The sequence below is a fragment of the Ambystoma mexicanum genome, chromosome 13 (genome assembly GCF_040938575.1).
Source record: "Ambystoma mexicanum isolate Mex_15411 chromosome 13, UKY_AmexF1_1, whole genome shotgun sequence".
NCBI classification, from domain to species: domain Eukaryota; kingdom Metazoa; phylum Chordata; class Amphibia; order Caudata; family Ambystomatidae; genus Ambystoma; species Ambystoma mexicanum.
In genome coordinates, this window is record NC_090938.1 from 788,798,874 (window position 1) to 788,819,348 (window position 20,475).

General features: G+C 49.9%; 1 protein-coding gene across 3 annotated transcripts in view; it reads right to left on the bottom strand.

Moving 5' to 3' along the window:
- LOC138521974 (decapping and exoribonuclease protein-like) overlaps positions 1–20,475 on the bottom strand; it is a 203,387-nt gene that overhangs the window by 163,304 nt on the left and 19,608 nt on the right. For all 3 annotated transcript variants that reach the window (XM_069635167.1, XM_069635165.1, XM_069635166.1), the window contains exons 2-3: positions 11,702–12,083; positions 8,569–8,780 (exon numbers count right to left, since the gene is read on the bottom strand). In XM_069635167.1, the coding sequence (XP_069491268.1) occupies positions 8,569–8,780; positions 11,702–12,066 (577 nt within the window). In that variant the 5' untranslated portion in view covers positions 12,067–12,083. The remainder of the gene's footprint in view (positions 1–8,568; positions 8,781–11,701; positions 12,084–20,475) is intronic.

Here is a 20,475-nt window from a genome sequence, read left to right on the forward strand (position 1 = left end):
AGTCCTCCCAGGCATCTGTATATAAGGATGGACAGAGCAGCCCTCGCAGGCGTCTGTATATAAGCATGGACCTGCCTGCCGTGAGGTAGAGCAGTCCTCCCAGGCGTCTGTATATAAGGATGGACAGAGCAGTCCTCGCAGGCGTCTGTATATAAGGATGGACCTGCCTGCCGTGAGGTAGAGCAGTCCTCCCAGGCGTCTGTATATAAGGATGGACACGCTTGCCGCGAGGTAGAGCAGTCCTCCCAGGCGTCTGTATATAAGGATGGACACGCCTGCCGCGAGGTAGAGCAGTCCTTCCAGGCGTCTGTATATAAGGATGGACAGAGCAGTCCTCCCAGGCGTTTGTATATAAGGATGGACACGCCTGCCGTGAGGTAGAGCAGTATTCCCAGGCGTCTGTATATAAGGATGGACACGCCTGGCGCGAGGTAGTGCAGTCCTCCCAGGCGTCTGTATATAAGGATGGACACGCTTGCCGCGAGGAAGAGCAGTCCTCCCAGGCGTCTGTATATAAGGATGGACACGCCTGGCGCGAGGTAGTGCAGTCCTCCCAGGCGTCTGTATATAAGGATGGACACTCTTGCCACGAGGTAGAGCAGTCCTCCCAGGCATCTGTATATAAGGATGGACACGCCTGCCGCGAGGTAGAGCAGTTCTCCCAGGCGTCTGTATATAAGGATGGACACGCCTGCCGCGAGGCAGCGCAGTCCTCCCAGGCGTTTGGCTCCTGCTTACATTATATGCTATATTACTTTACTTCTGGTCTCCCGTGTGGTTATTTGGTGTCTGATATCGTGGGGGGCAGGACGGACCGGTGACATATGCTAAACAACCTCCCCTTCCAAGTCACCGTGCACCTGCATTTTCTCAGCCTTGCTCACTCCACACCTCTGACCCTGGTTCAGCATCTTCATGCATGCCTTAACCCCTTAAGTATTATACACAAAAGGGGTGCCTGATTAAAGTCCCTGGTCCTCCAGGCGTAATATAACAATAAATCTAATATTGGACCAACAGAACAGGGAATAGCTATTCATAACATTTATTTATTTATCAATACCAATAAATGTTCTATTTGTTGATTTCTAAAAACTTTTATTCACATATCAAAATTTCATAAAGTATAAAATCAAACATTTTCACAAAAACACATATCTGCATCACGCATTCACACTGATTCACTCCTACCACTCTTTCTACTTTTTGCTTTGTTATCACAGCATATAAATCTTATTGTCTCCTGGCCTCCTTCATGGACGGCCTTTGTTTGTTTACACAGTGATCAAAAAAAGTCCTCTATCAAGTACTGTGATGTCACTATCTGCGTGTTCTCAATCACACAGACTTATGTCTACACGTGTTTCGGTTGTCTTTTCGGGACATCCACATTCGTAACCCCTTTAGTCTTGCAACCTTCTTCAGGACGGAAATTCGGGAGTTATTTTATTCCCGTGAGCATCAAGTAGGGTGAGTGTCACCACTCAGATTAATTATGTTGCTGAATTCAAAAATTAGTGTAATTTCTATGGACTCATTCAAGAGGAGTTCTTCATGATTGGATCCGGCCAAAAGATTGGAAATGGCTCACCGATAATGGCGTTTTAGTATGCTGAGGGATGTTTATACACGCCGGCGCCGGTGGATAGATGCGACACGGCGTGTAGACGGGCTCTTAAAAGACAAAAAGGATCACTTTCAGAGCGGCATCCTGTGGTTACAGATATAAACATCCCTCAGGATGTGCTGGTTGATGCTTGACCTCCGCCAGGGTTTGCCTGAATTTGCCTGTCTAGGCCCAAGGCCCCAAAGACGAGACCCCCACAGGACACCCACAGAGAAGCAGCAACTGCAGCGTGCTCAGGTTCTGCTCTAAAGTAGAGCATCCCTCTATGTTTGGGAGACTCCAGACCCTTTCATCCTTTAAGGACCAGCTACCGCATTGGTGTTTGGAGACTACAAGAAATTCGTGTCAGGCACGCATCTGATCTTAATGTATTCAAGGGGCAGCCAGCGCATTGTTTGCACTGGAGCACAGCCCCCAAGAAATTGCAGTTCACTGTTGCACGCGTGGGGACCTGTGTCTTGCTGAGTGTCGGGCATCTAGTAAGGGGGGGGGGCATCCTCCGTGCTAGTTCCAGATGCCAGAGGTTCTGTGAAAAAGGCTCAAGTTCAGAAACCTGTCTCCAGATCTTTCTTTTCCCCTTGCACCATCCCGTAGCCCACCGCATGGCTAGACTATATGCAGCGCAGTCATCTCAAGGGGAACACTGCAAAGGGAATGGCCACTCAGCCCTGTGGTCAACCCAGGCCATCCGAAAATCATTCACGCGATGAAGGACATCGTCAGCTCGTTCATGCTCCAGTTCATCCTAAGGTCTAATTAAAAAATCTGACGTAGGATCATCCTGTGTCTGATTCCCACAGTGCTTTGCAAGAGTGGACACCTCTTTGGTTCCTGACTGCAAAGACCTTCTCGGAACCCTAAGGATTAAGTGCCCGAGGCATTCTTGCAGACAAGACCTTAGGGACAGAAGCCCTCTGTCATCTAATAAGTCTTCAGATGATATTCCAACCTTTGAGTGGATGCCAAACGTTTTCGTCAACACCATTAAGGTTCAGACGTGTACCAGTTCTCGCTTCCAAAGTCGCCCCTTTATGAGGCCTTCCTCAGTCAAGAACGGTGAAATTGCCAGATGCTTCCAATCTGATGGTATTGACTGTGCATTGTTGTATCTCCACCTGGAATCTGGAGGGTCCTTCTGAAGGGATGTGCTTTCATGCCGCAGGATCCTAAGATGGTAGTAGCCGTTTGTGGAGATTTGTTAGACTTGCCGCAAGGAGGACTGTTCGTCTTACTGGTGGAATCCTATTGAAGTTTTCCAAAGATTGTTTCAGCGACATTTCTGGTTCACTTATAGAAGGCCAACACCTAACTGGTCATTCTTAATTTAAGTGCTGGTGTAGGAAACTATTCAGATTACGATGGGAGCCTGCGTAATGACCACGCACGCACCAAGCGATTTCAGCATCCTTGCTAGAAATCTCCACAAGGAGCCCAGGATGACCAGCATCCTGGACGAAACTGGATTCAGGGTTCTTATACATCTTAAAACTGTGCCGGCATGCCAATGGTGCATGCCAACATTGACACTAAATTAGAAGCAATGCTGGAAGCAACCACTAAATGGATTGTGCACAGCACGAGGATCTATAAAAGATACATCCCCGCCTCTGGTGTGAATTACTTTATCCCGGGCATCACAGATTTTCAGGGACATGACCGTAAACTTGCCTGATATATGACTGATTCAGTCACCCTGCATTTCAGAGGCACCACTGTAAACTCGCCTGATATACGACTGATTCAGTCTTTACCCCATTGCATTTCAGAGACATGACCTTAAACTTGCCTGATATACGACTGATTCAGTCCTTATCTCCCCCCTGCATTTCAGAGGCACCACCGTAAACTTGCCTGATATACGACTGATTTAGTCCTTTCCCCCCCTGTATTTCAGAGGCACCACCGTAAACTCGCCTCATATACGACTGATTCAGTCCTTACCCCCCTGCATTTCAGAGACATGACCCTAAAATTGCCTGATATATGACTGATTCAGTCCTTATCCCCCCTGTGCATTTTAGAGGCACCACCGTAAACTTGCCTGATATACGACTGATTCAGTCCTTATCCCCCCTGCATTTCAGAGGAGCCACCCTAAACTTGCCTAATATACGACCGATTCAGTCCTTACCCCCCTTGTATTTCAGAGACACCACCCTAAACATGTATGATATATGACTGATTCAGTCCTTAGATCTAATAACACCTCCTTTACCATCCAGGGTTGTTGCATACATGGGCACTGATAACAATATTGGGGAAAGAAACCCTTTAAATGTGCAGAGTTGTGTTGCTGAACCCTCCTGGAGGCCAGAATCACAGAACCAATCATATTGGCCCTCATTACGACCCTGGCGGATTTTTTCCGCCATCGGCGGACTTTTCCGCCATGGCGCAAAGTCCCTTTACGCCATGGCGGATGGCGGACTTACCGCCCCATTCCGAGGTCGGCGGGGCGGTAAGTCCCCATTGACCCATTTACCCTTCCCCATTCCCATTTCGGCCCCATAGGGCTCAATGGGAGTGGGGAAGGTGTTAATTACGCCACCGTACACTACGGTGGCGTAATTAACACCGAGGTCCCATAGCGCCATGGATTTTTACGCCCGCAAAAAGCGGGCGGAAAAGTGACCATGGCGCTCTGGGAACTCGTAGTTGGCGGTAAGGGGTCGGCACAGCTAACGCTGGCGCAAACCCCTTACCGCCAGGGTCCTAATGAGGCCCATTGTGTCTCTTCCAGCGGAGGAAGGATAGCTCAGGGGCGACGGGTTTGTCTTGGAAGCAAAACGACGCGGCGCAACACAGGTTTGAATCCCGATCTGGCTCTTAGAAACCACTCACTGGTATTAAGCGCTTTATAAATGAACAATAAAATAAAATAAATTGTTATAAGGAGAAACGTAAAAGCACAGAGATACTTACCTGGGAGAGAGGAGTAGCTCATGCAGAAGCCGTCAACAGCTTGCAGCAAGAGAGCTGGAGGGGAGCCGCGCAGAGGAGGCACCACTGCGGCTGTGCACAGCCGACATATCCTGGAGGCAGGACCACAACATCTTTGTGGTAGGCAGAGAGCCTTACAGAATGCTGCCGAGCCCAGGAGCTCTGTGGAAGACAGAGGGCCTCATTACACGGATGGCGGTAAGGGTTTACCGGTACCTGTAAGGGTACCAGTGCCGGTAAACCCTTACCGCCTTACTAGGAGGTCCCTTTGTGGGACCCTACCTTAACGGGTGGTTTAACCAGCCGTTAAGGACGGGACCTGCAAAGGGACCCTGGTGGTAATTACGGTACTGCAATTTGCGGTACCGTAATTACCGCCTTCCCCATTCCCATTGAGCCCTACGGGGGCAAAAATGGGAATGGGGAAGTGCCATGGTGAATGGGGAATTACCGCCCCCACACACCCTGGAATAGGGCGGTAATTCCGCAATTCACCATGGCGGACTCGGTTAAATAACGCTAATAGCGCCATGGTTACCGCCGTCCGTGTAATGAAGCCCAGAGACCGGCCCGCTACCAGAGCAGAAGAGTAACATTCCCGAAGGAAGGCACCGACCAGAAGGAGGAGCGAACTCACAACCCAAGGAGGGATGTTCAACCAGAGAGGGATAAATCGACCCGCCAAGCAAGGATACAATGAAACAGCAAGTAAGCGGGTCTCATGCAGATCAGGGCGAGGGCCGGGTAAACTCTGTGGCACTCCGACGGAGAGGGAGAACACCAAAGGGATATACAATCCCTTGGGCCTGGCGGGCCATGAAAAGAGCTGAAGTTAAAAGCAACATCCTGAAAAGGGTGACTGAATCTATTAAGACATATGAAAGTATCAAGAGTCAGATATGATGTAATACCCAACTACGGGGCCGCACTGAGAAGCGACAACCACAAGAGGTTATCATATGCTGAACTGAACGTGGAAACCAAGAATCCCAATCCACGAGGGGTTATCACATGTCAAACAGAAAGACTGCTAATCCAAGGGGGCAGAATTGAGAACCCCAACCTAGTAGGGATTGCTACCCAATATATGAAAGAAGGCCCAACATTCCGAGGGGGTGTACAGGAATCGAAGGACTTGCACAGTCAACTATGCCGTTTGTATCAGGTGTTGGGAGGAGGTCATGTTCTTTAAGAAAACCCAAAGACAACTTTGAACTTGAACTGTATGAAAAGACTATGGCCTGAAAGACACAGAGAAAATTCAGAGACACTTGGACTTTTAAACTAGACTAGCCGGCAAACGCCTGAGCGACATGAGAGATACTTTGGGGCGGAGGTCAAGCATCAACCAGCACAACCCAAGAGGGGGTAGGTAGAGACATTTACTCCGGCTAACTTTCCTTTTCCTTTTCATCAGTGGTAGTGTCAGGTAGAGCAGAAGCATAGGCTCGGACCGAGGATGAGAATTATATCTTGTAAGACATCCTTTTATTATTTTCTAGAATAGGGAACTTGCACCATAGTGATTGGGCCGGGTAACCGTGTCTCGTTGTCCGTCTCCTCTGTCTGACTTACCACACCTCCCAGCGCTTCAAAGGTGCCATTTTAAGCTTGCCTGCATTTCAGAGACACCACCCCCTAAACTTGCCTGATATATGCCTAATCCTCCCTGCATTTCAGAGACACCACCCTAAACTTGCCTGATATATGCCTAATCCTCCCTGCCTTTCAGAGACACCACCCTAAACTTGCCTGATATATGCCTAATCCTCCCTGCCTTTCAGAGACACCACCCTAAACTTGCCTGATATGTGGCTAATCCTCCCTGCCTTTCAGAGACATCACCCTAAGCTTGCCTGATATATGCCTAATCCTCCCTGCCTTTCAGAGACATCACCCTAAACTTGCCTGATATATGCCTAATCCTCCCTGCCTTTCAGAGACACCACCCTAAACTTGCCTGATATATGCCTAATCCTCCCTGCCTTTCAGAGACACCACCCTAAACTTGCCTGATATGTGGCTAATCCTCCCTGCCTTTCAGAGACATCACCCTAAGCTTGCCTGATATATGCCTAATCCTCCCTGCCTTTCAGAGACATCACCCTAAACTTGCCTGATATGTGGCTAATCCTCCCTGCCTTTCAGAGACATCACCCTAAGCTTGCCTGATATATGCCTAATCCTCCCTGCCTTTCAGAGACACCACCCTAAGCTTGCCTGATATATGCCTAATCCTCCCCGCCTTTCAGAGACACCACCCTAAGCTTGCCTGATATATGCCTAATCCTCCCCGCCTTTCAGAGACACCACCCTAAACTTGCCTGATATATGCCTAATCCTCCCCGCCTTTCAGAGACACCACCCTAAACTTGCCTGATATATGCCTAATCCTCCCCGCCTTTCAGAGACACCACCCTAAACTTGCCTGATATATGCCTAATCCTCCCCGCCTTTCAGAGACACCACCCTAAACTTGCCTGATATATTCCTAACCCTCCCTGCCTTTCAGAGACACCACCCTATGCTTGCCTGATATATGCCTTATCCTCCCTGCCTTTCAGAGACACCACCCTAAACTTGCCTGATATATGCCTAATCCTCCCTGCCTTTCAGAGACACCACCCTAAACGTGCCTGATATATGCCTAATCCTCCCTGCCTTTCAGAGACACCACCCTAAACTTGCCTGATATATGCCTAATCCTCCCTGCCTTTCAGAGACACCACCCTAAGCTTGCCTGATATATGGCTTATCCTCCCTGCCTTTCAGAGACACCACCCTAAAGTTGCCTGATATATGCCTTATCCTCCCTGCCTTTCAGAGACACCACCCTAAGATTGCCTGATATATGCCTACTCCTCCCTGCCTTTCAGAGACACCACCCTAAACTTGCCTGATATATGCCTAATCCTCCCTGCCTTTCAGAGACACCACCCTAAAGTTGCCTGATATATGCCTTATCCTCCCTGCCTTTCAGAGACACCACCCTAAGATTGCCTGATATATGCCTACTCCTCCCTGCCTTTCAGAGACACCACCCTAAACTTGCCTGATATATTCCTAATCCTCCCTGCCTTTCAGAGACACCACCCTAAACTTACCTGATATATTCCTAATCCTCCCTGCCTTTCAGAGACACCATCCTAAACTTGCCTGATATATTCCTAATCCTCCCTGCCTTTCAGAGACACCACCCTAAGCTTGCCTGATATATGCCTTATCCCCCCTGCCTTTCAGAGACACCACCCTAAACTTGCCTGATATATTCCTAATCCTCCCTGCCTTTCAGAGACACCACCCTAAGCTTGCCTGATATATGCCTAATCCTCCCTGCCTTTCAGAGACACCACCCTAAACTTGCCTGATATATGCCTAATCCTCCCCGCCTTTCAGAGACACCACCCTAAACTTGCCTGATATATGCCTTATCCTCCCTGCCTTTCAGAGACACCACCCTAAGATTGCCTGATATATTCCTAATCCTCCCTGCCTTTCAGAGACACCGCCCTAAACTTGCCTGATATATGCCTTATCCTCCCTGCCTTTCAGAGACACCACCCTAAGCTTGCCTGATATATGCCTAATCCTCCCCGCCTTTCAGAGGCACCACCCTAAGCTTGCCTGATATATGCCTAATCCTCCCCGCCTTTCAGAGACACCACCCTAAGCTTGCCTGATATATGCCTAATCCTCCCCGCCTTTCAGAGACACCACCCTAAACTTGCCTGATATATGCCTAATCCTCCCTGCCTTTCAGAGACACCACCCTAAGATTGCCTGATATATGCCTAATCCTCCCTGCCTTTCAGAGACACCACCCTAAGATTGCCTGATATATGCCTAATCCTCCCTGCCTTTCAGAGACACCACCCTAAGCTTGCCTGATACACGACTGATTCAGCCCTAAGCCTCCACGCGGTTCAGAGGTTCCAGCCTGCCAGAAGAACTCCCACTAGGCGTGCCACCAAGAGACTACTCTTCCAAGACCCACTCCTTACCTGAGGTCATGTAGTGCTCGAATTTGTGCCCCATGTAGTCAATGCGATCTCTGGCCTCCGTGAAGTCTTCGTCCTCCGCCACCTCCAAGAGGAAGTAGGTCCCACGGAACAAGGTGACTGCAAGCTTCCAGCCATACTGGACGTGAGGCGTGACGAGCACCTTGGCCAGGTGGCCGCGGCGGACCACGAAGTCAAAGTTTAGAGGCCTGGAGCTGAAGAGGAAGAGAGAGAGTGATATAGAAAGACAGAGATAAAACTCAAAAGAGAAAGCCAAAGAGAGAAGGAAAGAAGAACATGGGGGCGAAAGGTAGTGAGATAATGAGAACAAGAAGCCCATTCAGGTAGCCGGAGTTAGAAAGGCAGACAGAAAAAGGAGACGGAAAGACAGAGCTAACAGAGAAAGTAGTGGAAGAAGGTAGAAAGGAGAAAGTGAGATGGTGGAGAGTGGGAAAGACAGGGGGAGATGACACAAAGCGAGACGAGAGAGAGTTTAAGAGGGAGAGACAAGAGACAGCGAGGGGGAAAGGGAAGGGGAGAGTGGACCATGAGGAGTGAGAGAGACCAAAAGAGAGCAAGGGAAAGGGAGTGGAGAGAGAGCAAAGGAAGGAGGACAGATACGGATGATCACGGAAGGAAAAGTTGAGGAACGCGAGATGCAGAGAAGATGGGGAGACAATGTATGGGACAGTCATGCAATAATAGAAAGAGCGAGAGACCATGAGAAGGGGTGGAAGGTGAGACAAAGAATGTCTGGAAAATCCAAGGAGGGCGAGGGTTGCTTAGCAGTGGTTGGTGGGTTATGCCCAAGCACTGTTTTGTAACACGAAAAAGGAGGGGGCAAACCACCACGAAAGAACTTTTTGGCTCGTCCGCGCATATGTAATGCTCCTGAGGGATCTAATGCTCTGGAATGTCTCCGAAGGTGAGGAGAGCAGAAGAAGCTGGTTGCATCCTGTCGTATGTCTAGAGGGCTGATGTCTCTTCCTAGATTATCTCTGAACATTAGACTGCTTAGCATGTCTCGTCATGAATCAGAGAGACAATCTAGGACAGGAAAAGTTCTATCTATCCCGACCTGCCTAAAACCCTATGATATGATTGGTTATTTATAACGCACTTAATACCCAGAGGTTTCTAAGCACGGACCCAGGGATCGAACCTGTGGTGCTCCGTGTCGTCTTGCTTCCAAGGCGAGCAGGTTGCCCCTGATCTATCCTCCCTAGTCAGTACTGGTGTGCCGCCTGCCTAACAGCGGATAGAGTAAGGACGAGGACAAATCAATCACTCATTTGTCAACTCTTTCTTTTCTTAATTTGGTTAAGATGCATTGGGCCTCATTCCGAGTACGGCGCTAACCAATGGCGCTATTAACGCCTTGGTTGACGCCGTACCCGGACCGGCAGCGCCTTGGTGGATGGCGGAATCACCGCCCCATTCCAAGGTCGGCGGGGCGGTAATTCCCCATTCACCAAGGCTCTTCCCCATTCCCAAATGAGCCCCCATAGGGCTCAATGGGAATGGGGAAGATGCAAATAACGGTGACCGTTCATTACGGTCACCGTTATTGGCTTGGAGGCCCCTTTGCGCCCTCGACTTTAACACCTGCTCAAAGCAGGCGTTAAGGGCGAGGGCGCAGAGGGAACTCGGAGTATGGCGGTAAGGGAATACCGCCACCGGTCTCGTTACCGGTGGCCGCTATCCCTTACCGCCATACTCGGAATGAGGCCCATTGTCTGACAGCCCGTTGCTTCATGAGTAGTCGTAGTGTAGACGGGGAAGCCAACGTAGTACCTTACTTCTTTGAAATGTTAAAGATGAGAGCTGAGGGTCATTCTCGAACAGTATTTTGGCAAAGGTTGCTTTATTGGCCAATACTGAGGGTGAATATATCCCAGAGTTAGAACATATGTACTCTAACTAGAGAGCTAAAAATGTGCTATGAAGCCTGAACCAGGGGGTAAACATGGTTTCTAACTCTCCCCGTGGTTGTAGGGTGAAATGCGGCGGGACTCTTCCTGCCGTCTCCACGTGTGTGTCAGAGCATTAGGTCCCTCATGAGCAAGTTCTTTCCGGGTGGTTTCCCCCCCCCTCCTTTTTTGCATGACTCATTACGAGTTTACTGGTACAGTAACAACGGTACCCGTAAGCTTGCCAGTACTGTTGTTACCATACCGGCAAACTACGAGTTCTGCTCGCGGGTTACTTTGCGGCCGCCAGGCCTGACCTGGCGGCTGTACCGGCACCCGCAAGCAGCATGCACCGTGCATCCGGCTTCCCCATTCCCATTGAGCCCTGTCGGTCTCAAATGGGAATGGGGAACAATAATTTCCGGCGCCCAGGAATGGGCAATTCCCGGGTCCACCAGGGTTGTAATACCCCGGGAATTGGCCATTCCTGGGTGCCGGAAATGTGCAAGTTTGGCGGTAGCCTGCCGGTTTTACCGGCAAGGCTACTGCCAAACTTGTAATGAGGCCCAAAGAGTGTGACAGAGGAATGGGGAATAACCGAAAGAGCTAAAGGCAGAGGAGAAGAGGGAGATACAGTGTAGGGGATGTAATGATGAAAGGATGAGTCATAAGAGATTGTGTGAGGGAGAGGGAGAAAATGAAAAGCTTATGAGAGATGAGCGAAAGATTTGTGTGGAAGTGTTAGTATGGAGAAAAAGAAGAAAGTGAATCAGAGAAACAAAATATATGCAAGTGTTTTATGGAAAACATGACATCAAATGTGGCTGTGCAAGTGTTTTTCTATCTAGACATAAAGGTAACATTTCCAGACCATGCCCACTCCCCCAACTTTGGCAGCTGCTGTCTGCACACGTGTGATTTTATTTATTTATGTCTCTAAATGTGTCGGCTAAAGAGTGCACTAGTGCCAATGGGCAATGGGGCACGAGCCCTGGGAGATGCCATGCTCCCAGGAGGGGTGACACACCACAGGCAGATATATTCATTTTGAATGCAGCTCTTGCAGAGACCTACAATAGCCCATTAATAAAAGGCTCTAGGCGCTGACGATTAAAGCTCTCTTCAGCCAAAGCTAAGAAGGAACATTTGCAGAAATCAGAGATTACTCAATATTGAATAAACATGAAGGTGTACCATGCTATGGTCACCATAAATGCAATCCTCACCTCGTGGGGAATGACGCTGCGCCTCCGGGGCTTCCCAGCTGCTGCCCCCCACAGGCCACCCACCAGGACAGGATGTGGTTCATGGACCGCTGACTCCGCTTGATGCTGGCCCGGATGTACTTGTGCGGGTAACCCCGCAAGAGGTCGAAACTGACGTTGCTTAGTTGTTGCGCATCATTGCGGAGGTAGCGCTTGTTGCGGGCGTCGTTGCAGTAACTGCGCCCGGCGCGGCGAGATAGATGGCCAATCTCCTCGGGTTTGTAACTCGCAAAGTTGAAGGGGCTGTCGTAGAGCTGCTGCGCAGTTGGCAAGTGTGACCGTGCGCTGGTGTGAGGGTTCATCCATTGCGGGTACGTTGCGTACATGACTTCAGTTCCAAGGCCTAGGTGATAGCAAATAAAAGACACCACATATGGGATGTTTCAAGCTGAATACGAAAAGAACTTGTTTTCTTTATGCTCTTGCCCCCAACGACGCTCAACATGCTGCAATCCCGGTGTACTTTCCCTGCTTTTTAGCACGAGGCATTCCTGCCCACATTACTTCCTGGTAATCTTTATTATTATTGTTATTTGTTACTTTTAACGCGCAACACGCCCTTAGGCCTCATTTCGCAAATAGAAGACAAACCAGAAGGGGAGCATAGGGGACCAGAACCAAAACCCAAATATAGAAGGGAACAGGCTAGTCCTTCCAGTTGAAACAGTATGGGCCTCATTACGACCCAGGCGCTAATGGGTTAACGGCGCCGTAAAAGGCTTCGGCGCCGTTAACCTATTAGCGCCTAATTACGAGGTCCCTTTGCGGGACCCTACCTTAACGGCTGAAAGGGACCTTGGTGCTAATTACGGTGCCGCAATTTTCGGCACCGTACTTAGCGCCTTCCCCATTCCCATTGAGCCCTATGGGGCAAAAATGGGAATGGGGAAGGGCCATGGCGGCATGGGGAATTACCACCCCGCCAACCTCGGAATGGGGTGGTAATTCCCCATTCCGCCATGGCGGACACTGGCATGGACCATGGTGCTAACAGCACCATGGTCCTCCGCCTGGGTCGTAATGAGGCCCAATGTCTTTATGGCCTTAAAGCTGGAAACACATGAGATGGGCCGAATATTAGGCGCATACAAATCAAATTGAAGCATAATAAATCCTGCAGCGAGAACAGGGAACTTTAAATACCCGCACAGACAAGCTGAGCCTGATGCGCCGGCGCTGACGCGCCAGAAGACAATTAAATAGTCATGGGGCCTCATTACGACCCAGGCGGTAAGTTACCGCCTGGGTCGTACCTTTACCACCATGGCGTAAACTACGTTTACGCCATGGTGGTTGGCGGACTTACTGCCCCATTCCGAGGTTGGCGGGGCGGTAAGTCCCCAATCCCCATTTACCCTTCCCCATTCCCATTTTTGCCCCATAGGGCATAATGGGAGTGGGGAAGGCGTTAATTACGCCACCGTAAATTACGGTGGCGTAATTAACAACATGGTCCCTTAGCGCCATGGATTTTGTCACCTGCTAAAAGCAGGTGTTAAATCCTCCATGGCGCTAAGGGACCTCGGAATCAGGCGGTAAGGGTCGGCGCTGTTTACGCCGCCGTAAACCCCTTACCGCCTGGGTCCTAATGAGGCCCATGGACAGCTGGGAACTGAAGTCCCAGTGACACAAGCGTGTGAATAAGGGAAACTCCAAATAATACATTTATGCAAGGTGAAATTCAACTGGAAATTCATACTGATATAAAAGAGCACACTTATACTAAATGTAAACGACAAATGCCGCGGCTGAAACAGTATAGCACTGAATCAGTTTTAAAGGCTAAACATATACATCAGGAGCATACGAATCACATTAAAACATAATAAAAAGGACTCCTAGTGTACCCCCTGTTTTCTGGCACGTGTCCAGGGCAATGGGGTGCACTTCCTTAAAACCAGGCATGGGGTATTACCCACAGGGACAAACCACCCCCACTTGCGAGAACAGCTGGAATAGAAGGGGGACACTGCAACCCACAAATTGCTGTTAAACCAGGGATGGGCTACGCCCTGAGTCCTTAACTTACTCCTTCATGAGACACAGACAACCAGCTGGATTCTTTAGAGAGCCAAACAGGCAGTCCCCTTTATTTGTAAAAAAACACATAGCGCCATTTCTTAATAAACACGTTCCTAACCATTACCTCCTAATACCAATCTCCTTCCCTGTTCCTCTGGCGCAAGTCCTTTCTGGGGGATCTACCCCATCAGCCCACCTTTCCCTAGAAGAGTCACAGGAAGACCCGTAGGGGGAAACTGGTGGATCTGGCCCCTGGCCTGAACCTGGCACCACCCACTGTAACGTGGGGCCAGTAGATGACCCCAGTGGGTGGTCCCTCCCCCTAGGCGGTCTCTGGCAGGCTGCTGCTTCCTTTACCTGCCTCACGCCAGGGTGCTCACAACCCCTTTTTATCTTTTTCACACTCAGCCTACCCCACTATATACATTTCCCACTTATCAACATGCACTATATATTTAATAATTAGAAACAACTAAACCAACAACCTATACACACCTATATATATATATAAATACTACTAACAATGACACACACAAATATATATTATGCATTCAAATAATAAAACAAGTATTCACATTATGTTACATGAGAGGGCAGCTGCAATCAGACCCCCTTCTCAGTACCCCATGTCTTGGGTGCTATCCTTGGTGGTTTGGGGCTCTGTCCCTGATGACCTACATGGACGTTTGCCCCCAGGAAGCCACTTCTCTGTTTTTCTGGGTGGCCCTGTCCACCACATGGGCCCATCCGTTCTCCCCACTCAACCCGTGCATCCAAACTTGTCTTTTCAGGTGGCCCCATGCACCTCATGGGTGGCCCCATGCACCTTATGGGGCCGCCTTTCAGCGCTGCGCCTCCCTCGGCTTCCAACGTCATCTTTCCAGCGGCCCTATTTCCTAGGGGACGACGACAGCACCGGCCTGGGGGCTGCCTGCAGTCACCACCATGACCCACAGCCTTTTCTCATCTTCTTGGCTGGCCACATGCGCCCGCGATGATGGACCGGCCCCGACCTTCCCTTTACCGGAGCCACTGGCGGAGATCCCCAGGACTTCTATTCACCCAGGACGCTGCCGGAGCAGCCGTACTTCCCTCTTCCTTCAGCACTGTCTCCTCCCTCTCTTCACCTTCCGGACTGCACCTGGCATACGCGCCCACAATGACGTTTTCTTCAGGGCCAGCATCATCTGGCCCGGAGCAGGCCTATAGGGGGCACAGCTGTGTCGTCCATTTTGGGACGTGCCACAAATGCAGTCCTGACAAGGCGGCCCTCCTATTCACCCAGGACCGCTCCGTGGGTCCATCCGGTGTGGCCCCTGGGCAGGCCGACCGCCATATTTGCCCTATGGGTGTCCGAGCTGCTCTGGGCACGCAGCACGGACCCACGGATGATGTCAGCCGCTCCATACATGCGGCCTGGTTTTCCAATTATTTTTAACCCCGTGGGGCTGCTCGAAGCCACGTCCCCCCCCCCCCCCAAGGGAGCCACTAATTCATGCGGCTTTCCTCTTCCTCCTCCTTAACATTTTTATTTTCTTAATGGTTTCCTTTGGAATGTTCAATCTCCCCTGCCCAGAGGTAAGTCAGTACCATTAAACACAAACACACTACACACCAAAACACTCAATCTAGTATTTTATTTCCTACACCCTGGTGTCTGTGCCTTTATTTCTATATTTCCTTTAGGGGACAAGCATGTAGCCCTGCCTAACTGGGCACAATTTGGGCTATAGGCTACACTAGTCATACTCTTCCTCAGCACAGTACTTACTTTGAGGCCCAGCCTGCTACACTGAGAGTAACCTATCGCCAATTAAAATGGTTCCATCCGCCCCCGGAGGTAGAACACCTCCCTTCACCTCCCATCCCCATTGCTCCTCATTTAACCATTTCCAACCAAGGATCATGGGCCCTACCAACCCATGAAGGGAGGGAGAGGCGGGTTGCAAGTACTGTGATGAGGTAGAGCAGTACTGGAAGTAATAAGAAATCCCGTAAGAAATCTAGGCATTACCTCCACCTCCCTCTTCTTCGTCCCAGCACTTAATGCTGGTGAGTACCAAAGAATGCAATGGGAGAGACTATTCAACACCACACAACACACATGACCCATCAACAACACTTCACTCAATGCTCGCAAGCACCCAGAACACCCCCAAAAGCACAGTGCAACCTGACTGGCACCATTTAACCAGTAACGTGTAATGAACGTATTTGATTACCCCCAGGTGACCCCTCTACAAATGTCTTGCATGGAGACAGAGGCGTTGCTAGGCAGTGGGCGAGGGGGCTATAGCCCCCAGTCCTTTTGTTGCAGCCCCGGATAAAAGCTCAGGGGCTACAGCCAAAAGGCTAGCTAGCCCCGAGTCCCGACAGTCCCGACATTAGTGTAGCCACAGATCTTTTCCAGACCTAGCAACACCCCTGCAGGGAGACCACCCAGGCAACCACCCAGTAGGTAGAAATGCCTCTGATTGCCCAACCCTCGATCACAGATGCAGTGGCACCCTCGCCGCCTCGTAGACCATGAAAATGATTGCTCGAATACAGCAGCTGACGGAAACCACAGAGGCCTTCTTCCCAGAGCCTGAGCCCCCAGACGTGACAAAAAAATTGCCCACCTTGCGAAAACCAGCAGTTCTCGCAATGTACACAAGCACTGCCCGGCAGACACCAAGAGCATGACAACTTGCCTCCTCCGGAGAGGAGGGATTCGGATTAAAAGCCAGTAGCACGATGTACAGGGTGCTGTGGAATTTTGATACCACCTTCAACAGAAAACCAGGACCACATCGAAGCACTAATGCCTCAGGAAGTACTCTCAAAAACAGCTCTCCCCGACTGCATGTTGATACATTAGCCACCAAGTAAAGAGTCTCGAGAGTCAACACGTGGCTTTTGGAGAAATTTCAAGACCAGCAGAAGGTTATCCCCATCAGAAATGTCCCCCCAAGGTTCCCGAAACGCCTTCACTGCCACCCATTGAGCTCTCAATGTAGACACAACAGGTCCTTTCTCAAAACAGTGGGTAGTAATTGCAGTATAGCCGCCATGCCAAACGACATGGCCTGAACCCCATTCCGAACACACCAGGAGACAAAATTATTCCAGTGCCCTTTATAGCACTCTCGCTGTCCTTCTACAGGTCTGAAGAGAGAGAACAAGTTACTTACCTGTAACTGTTTTTCTCCAGCATGGGTCTGGCATGGATTCACGTGCTCATGAATATTCACCGTCGTCAGGCTGGGAAGCCTCAGTAAAAGAAAAAACTGTTTCACTTTCACTTACACACTGTCTTTCTTCTCTAAACCAATCACTGAACACTGGGTCATACTGCCCCTGGCCAATGACTGCCCTCTCCCTAAGCCCCGCCTCTGACAGCCATCTTCAGATTCGTTAGCACGTAAAGAGGCAGTATGACCAAGAAGAGCCGCAGAGGGGCAGGAGGGAGGGTTCGCATGTGAATCCATGCCAGACCCATGCTGTAGAGCAATAGTTACAGGTAAGTAACTTGTTCCTTCTAAAGCATGGGGTCTGGCATGGATTCACATGCTCATGAATAAAGAATACATAGCAGTGCATACATACACAACCACTGGAGGTGGCAAGGCTCAACAGAAGTAATTACTCTTGCCTCCTCACCAGGCTCACCTTCAAGCATACAGTTGCATAGCCCTGCTTAGCCGACTCTGGACTCCTCTATGGAATCCCTGTCGCTACAGTAGATTCTTGTGAAGGTATGTATGGACCTCCACGTAGCATCCCTGCAGATGTCCAGCAGGGGCACACCAGACAGGAATGCCGTAGTAGCAGCGATCGCTCTGGTCGAATGGGCTCTGGGACGGCCGGGCAACGGTCGGTTTGCCAACCGGTGACAGTTTGTGATACTGCTGGAGATGGGAGCCTTGGACAAGGCCTTCCCATGTTTCACAGGACCAAAGTTCATGAAAAGTTGAGATGTCTTCCGGAAACTCTTTGTTCGAGCCACATCCAGCGAGTGCAAAGTCCTTTCAGCCGGCGACAAAGGTTTTGGAAAGAACACAGGCAACACCAAAGGCTTGTTGAGGTGGAATTCCGTTGGAACCTTTGGCATGAAGAAGGGGTGTGTCCGCAGCACCACTCTTGTGTCGTGAAGAGTCAGATACGGCTGCTTGCAGGATAGGGCCTGGATCTCACCTACCCTCCTGGCAGAGGTGATGGCCACGAGGAAAGCAGTTTTCCACGATAGAAACTTGAGGGGGACCTGATGCATAGGCTCGAAGGGGGCCCCCATGAGCCATGTCAGTACTACATTGAGTTCCCACACCGGGGCAGGCGCCTTCACCAGCGGGAACGATCGCAATGACCCTTTGAGGAACTCCTTGATGAGACGGTGGGACCAAAGAGAAGGCCGTCCAGGAGACCTGTTGTAGCGGAAGATAGCCGCCAGATACACCTTGATGGAGGTGTGTGCTAGCCCCGCCTTGGCCAAGGACAACAAGTGTGGAAGAATCTGCGGGCCATGACCCTCAGAAGGGTTGATCTTCTGCATCCGGCACAACATTGCGAAACATTTCCACTTGTGCCCGTAGCACTTCAGAGGCGACAATGCTCTGCCCTGGCAAGGACCTCCCTGCAATCCTCCGGCAGCTCGTAACCCTCTGAACTCTAAGGCTGCAGGAGCCAAGCCTTCAGGTACACCAATACTGGGTTGTAATATAGCATTTCGCCTCCTTCTCTGGCGAGCAGATCCGCGACCACCAGCAACTTGACCGGGGGCAATGTGGACAGGCTGGGAAGATGTGGGTACCAAATCTGTGTTGGCCATGCCGGGGCAACGAGGATCATCCTGCATCGGCACCGTTTGAGTTGATTGATGACTCACAGCAGAACAGGCAATGGAGGGAACACGTACAGGAACAGACCTTCCCACTGGAAGGGGAAAACGCGTCCCCCATGCTCTCTGGCTGGTGGAACCTGCTGGCGAATCTCTGGCATTTGGAATTTGTCGCCGTTGCAAACAGATCGATCTGGGGTCTGCCCCATCTGAGGAAGATGCTGTCCACTTGATCTTGTCGAAGTTCCCACACGTGGCAAGAGTGCAGCTCCCTGCTCAGGGAGTCGGCGATGGTGTTCATGACTCTCGCCAGGTGGAAAGGAATGAGGAACACCTCCTGGGTTCACGGCGCAGTGCCACAAGTCCTGCGCCTTTCTGGAGCACGGGAAACCGTCAACTATCCACTGAACAATTGGACAGTTTAACACACTTATGGTGAGTTACTAGACACTCTGTTACTTCTTTAAGAGTACCCACCGTGCCCCACATGCAAAAGAGAGGTGCCTTTTTCTTTTTCCTGGTAAGAAGGAGTTTGAATAAAAGCGGCGTGATTATAAAATAGCATCACATACAGAATTTATTGTCCACTCTACTTTGAGAATTTTGATCAATGCTCTAGTTTTTAATTGTTGCCCTTACATGACTGACATAGTGATCACTAATTGATTCGTGGTGAGAACTAATGTCTCTTCTAGCTTGACTTAATTGATGAAGTCCCCGATTAGGTAAATTAATACCATAATCCTTCTCGTTGCAGGTGATGAACTGCATTGCTGGTTGATTCTAGAACTGTGACGGACCTAATTTAGGATCTCTTCAATCGGAGCTTGATTTGGGTCTTAAAGTATACACCCACTGTGTACAGAGCTAACTTTGAAACTCTAAGTAGTACTGTAACTACAAATGTGCGCCTTTTTGGTTACAATAATTTGCCACCAGTGCTTCTATGCCAAATGCAGACAACCCCTGATGAATTTCCGTTTAATTTTAGACAACACAAGAATGGAAAGAAACATGTTGGGTAAAGTTTGAGAGAAGAAGAATGAGTATGAACGAGAACAAAACGGGATGAATGAAGTGTTGGATGTGAGTCAGTGTTTCTAATCTATACAGCACAAGACACTTTTATCTGCGATAACACATTGAGTGGGCCAGTAGAAGCCCGAGATATGCTAAATTACTTGTCTGCTCTGTAATTATGCACTGAATTAATGACCCGTGATGATTCATTGGTCATTTAGTAACCTGTGAATTTTGGGATCGTGGCAATTGATTGCCTTTTAACTTTATATTGATATTAATAAAATTGATTGTTATATTTTTGTGAAATAAGTCTCACGAGTTTTGACTTAGAGGTCACGGTTTTGGTTTACTCAACCAGTTCTGCCATATCATCACAGCAACAGAGAAGCTTGCCCCCTAGCACGTGTGGTTTGTTGTTCAAGGCTTCGCCTATATGAGGGTTCGCGAGAAGCGGGTGTTGTTTTCGTCATACCTCCTGCTGTGCTGTTTTGGGTGTTCTCTGCATGGCGCCAGGGATCTGGTACCCCCCCTTCTTCCTGATGAAAAACATTGTGGTGGTATTGTCCATGAAGACCCTCACCACCTTGCCCTTGAGGGATTGTAGGAACGATTTGAGGGCCCAGACCACTGCCGCAGCTCAAGGACATTGATATGGAGATCCCTTCCCTCCGGTAGCCATAGGGTTCTGGTGTGGAGATGCCCGGTGTTGGCTCCCCAGCCCTCCAGGGAAGCATCTGTGGTGAACATCTCCTGGCACGGGGGATCTGGAAGTCTGTGCCCCTGGCGATGTTGGAGCACACACCCCACCACCTTATCGTTTGACAGAACTCCTCATCGAGAAAAATCTTGTCTGCAAAGCTTCCAGACACCTGGA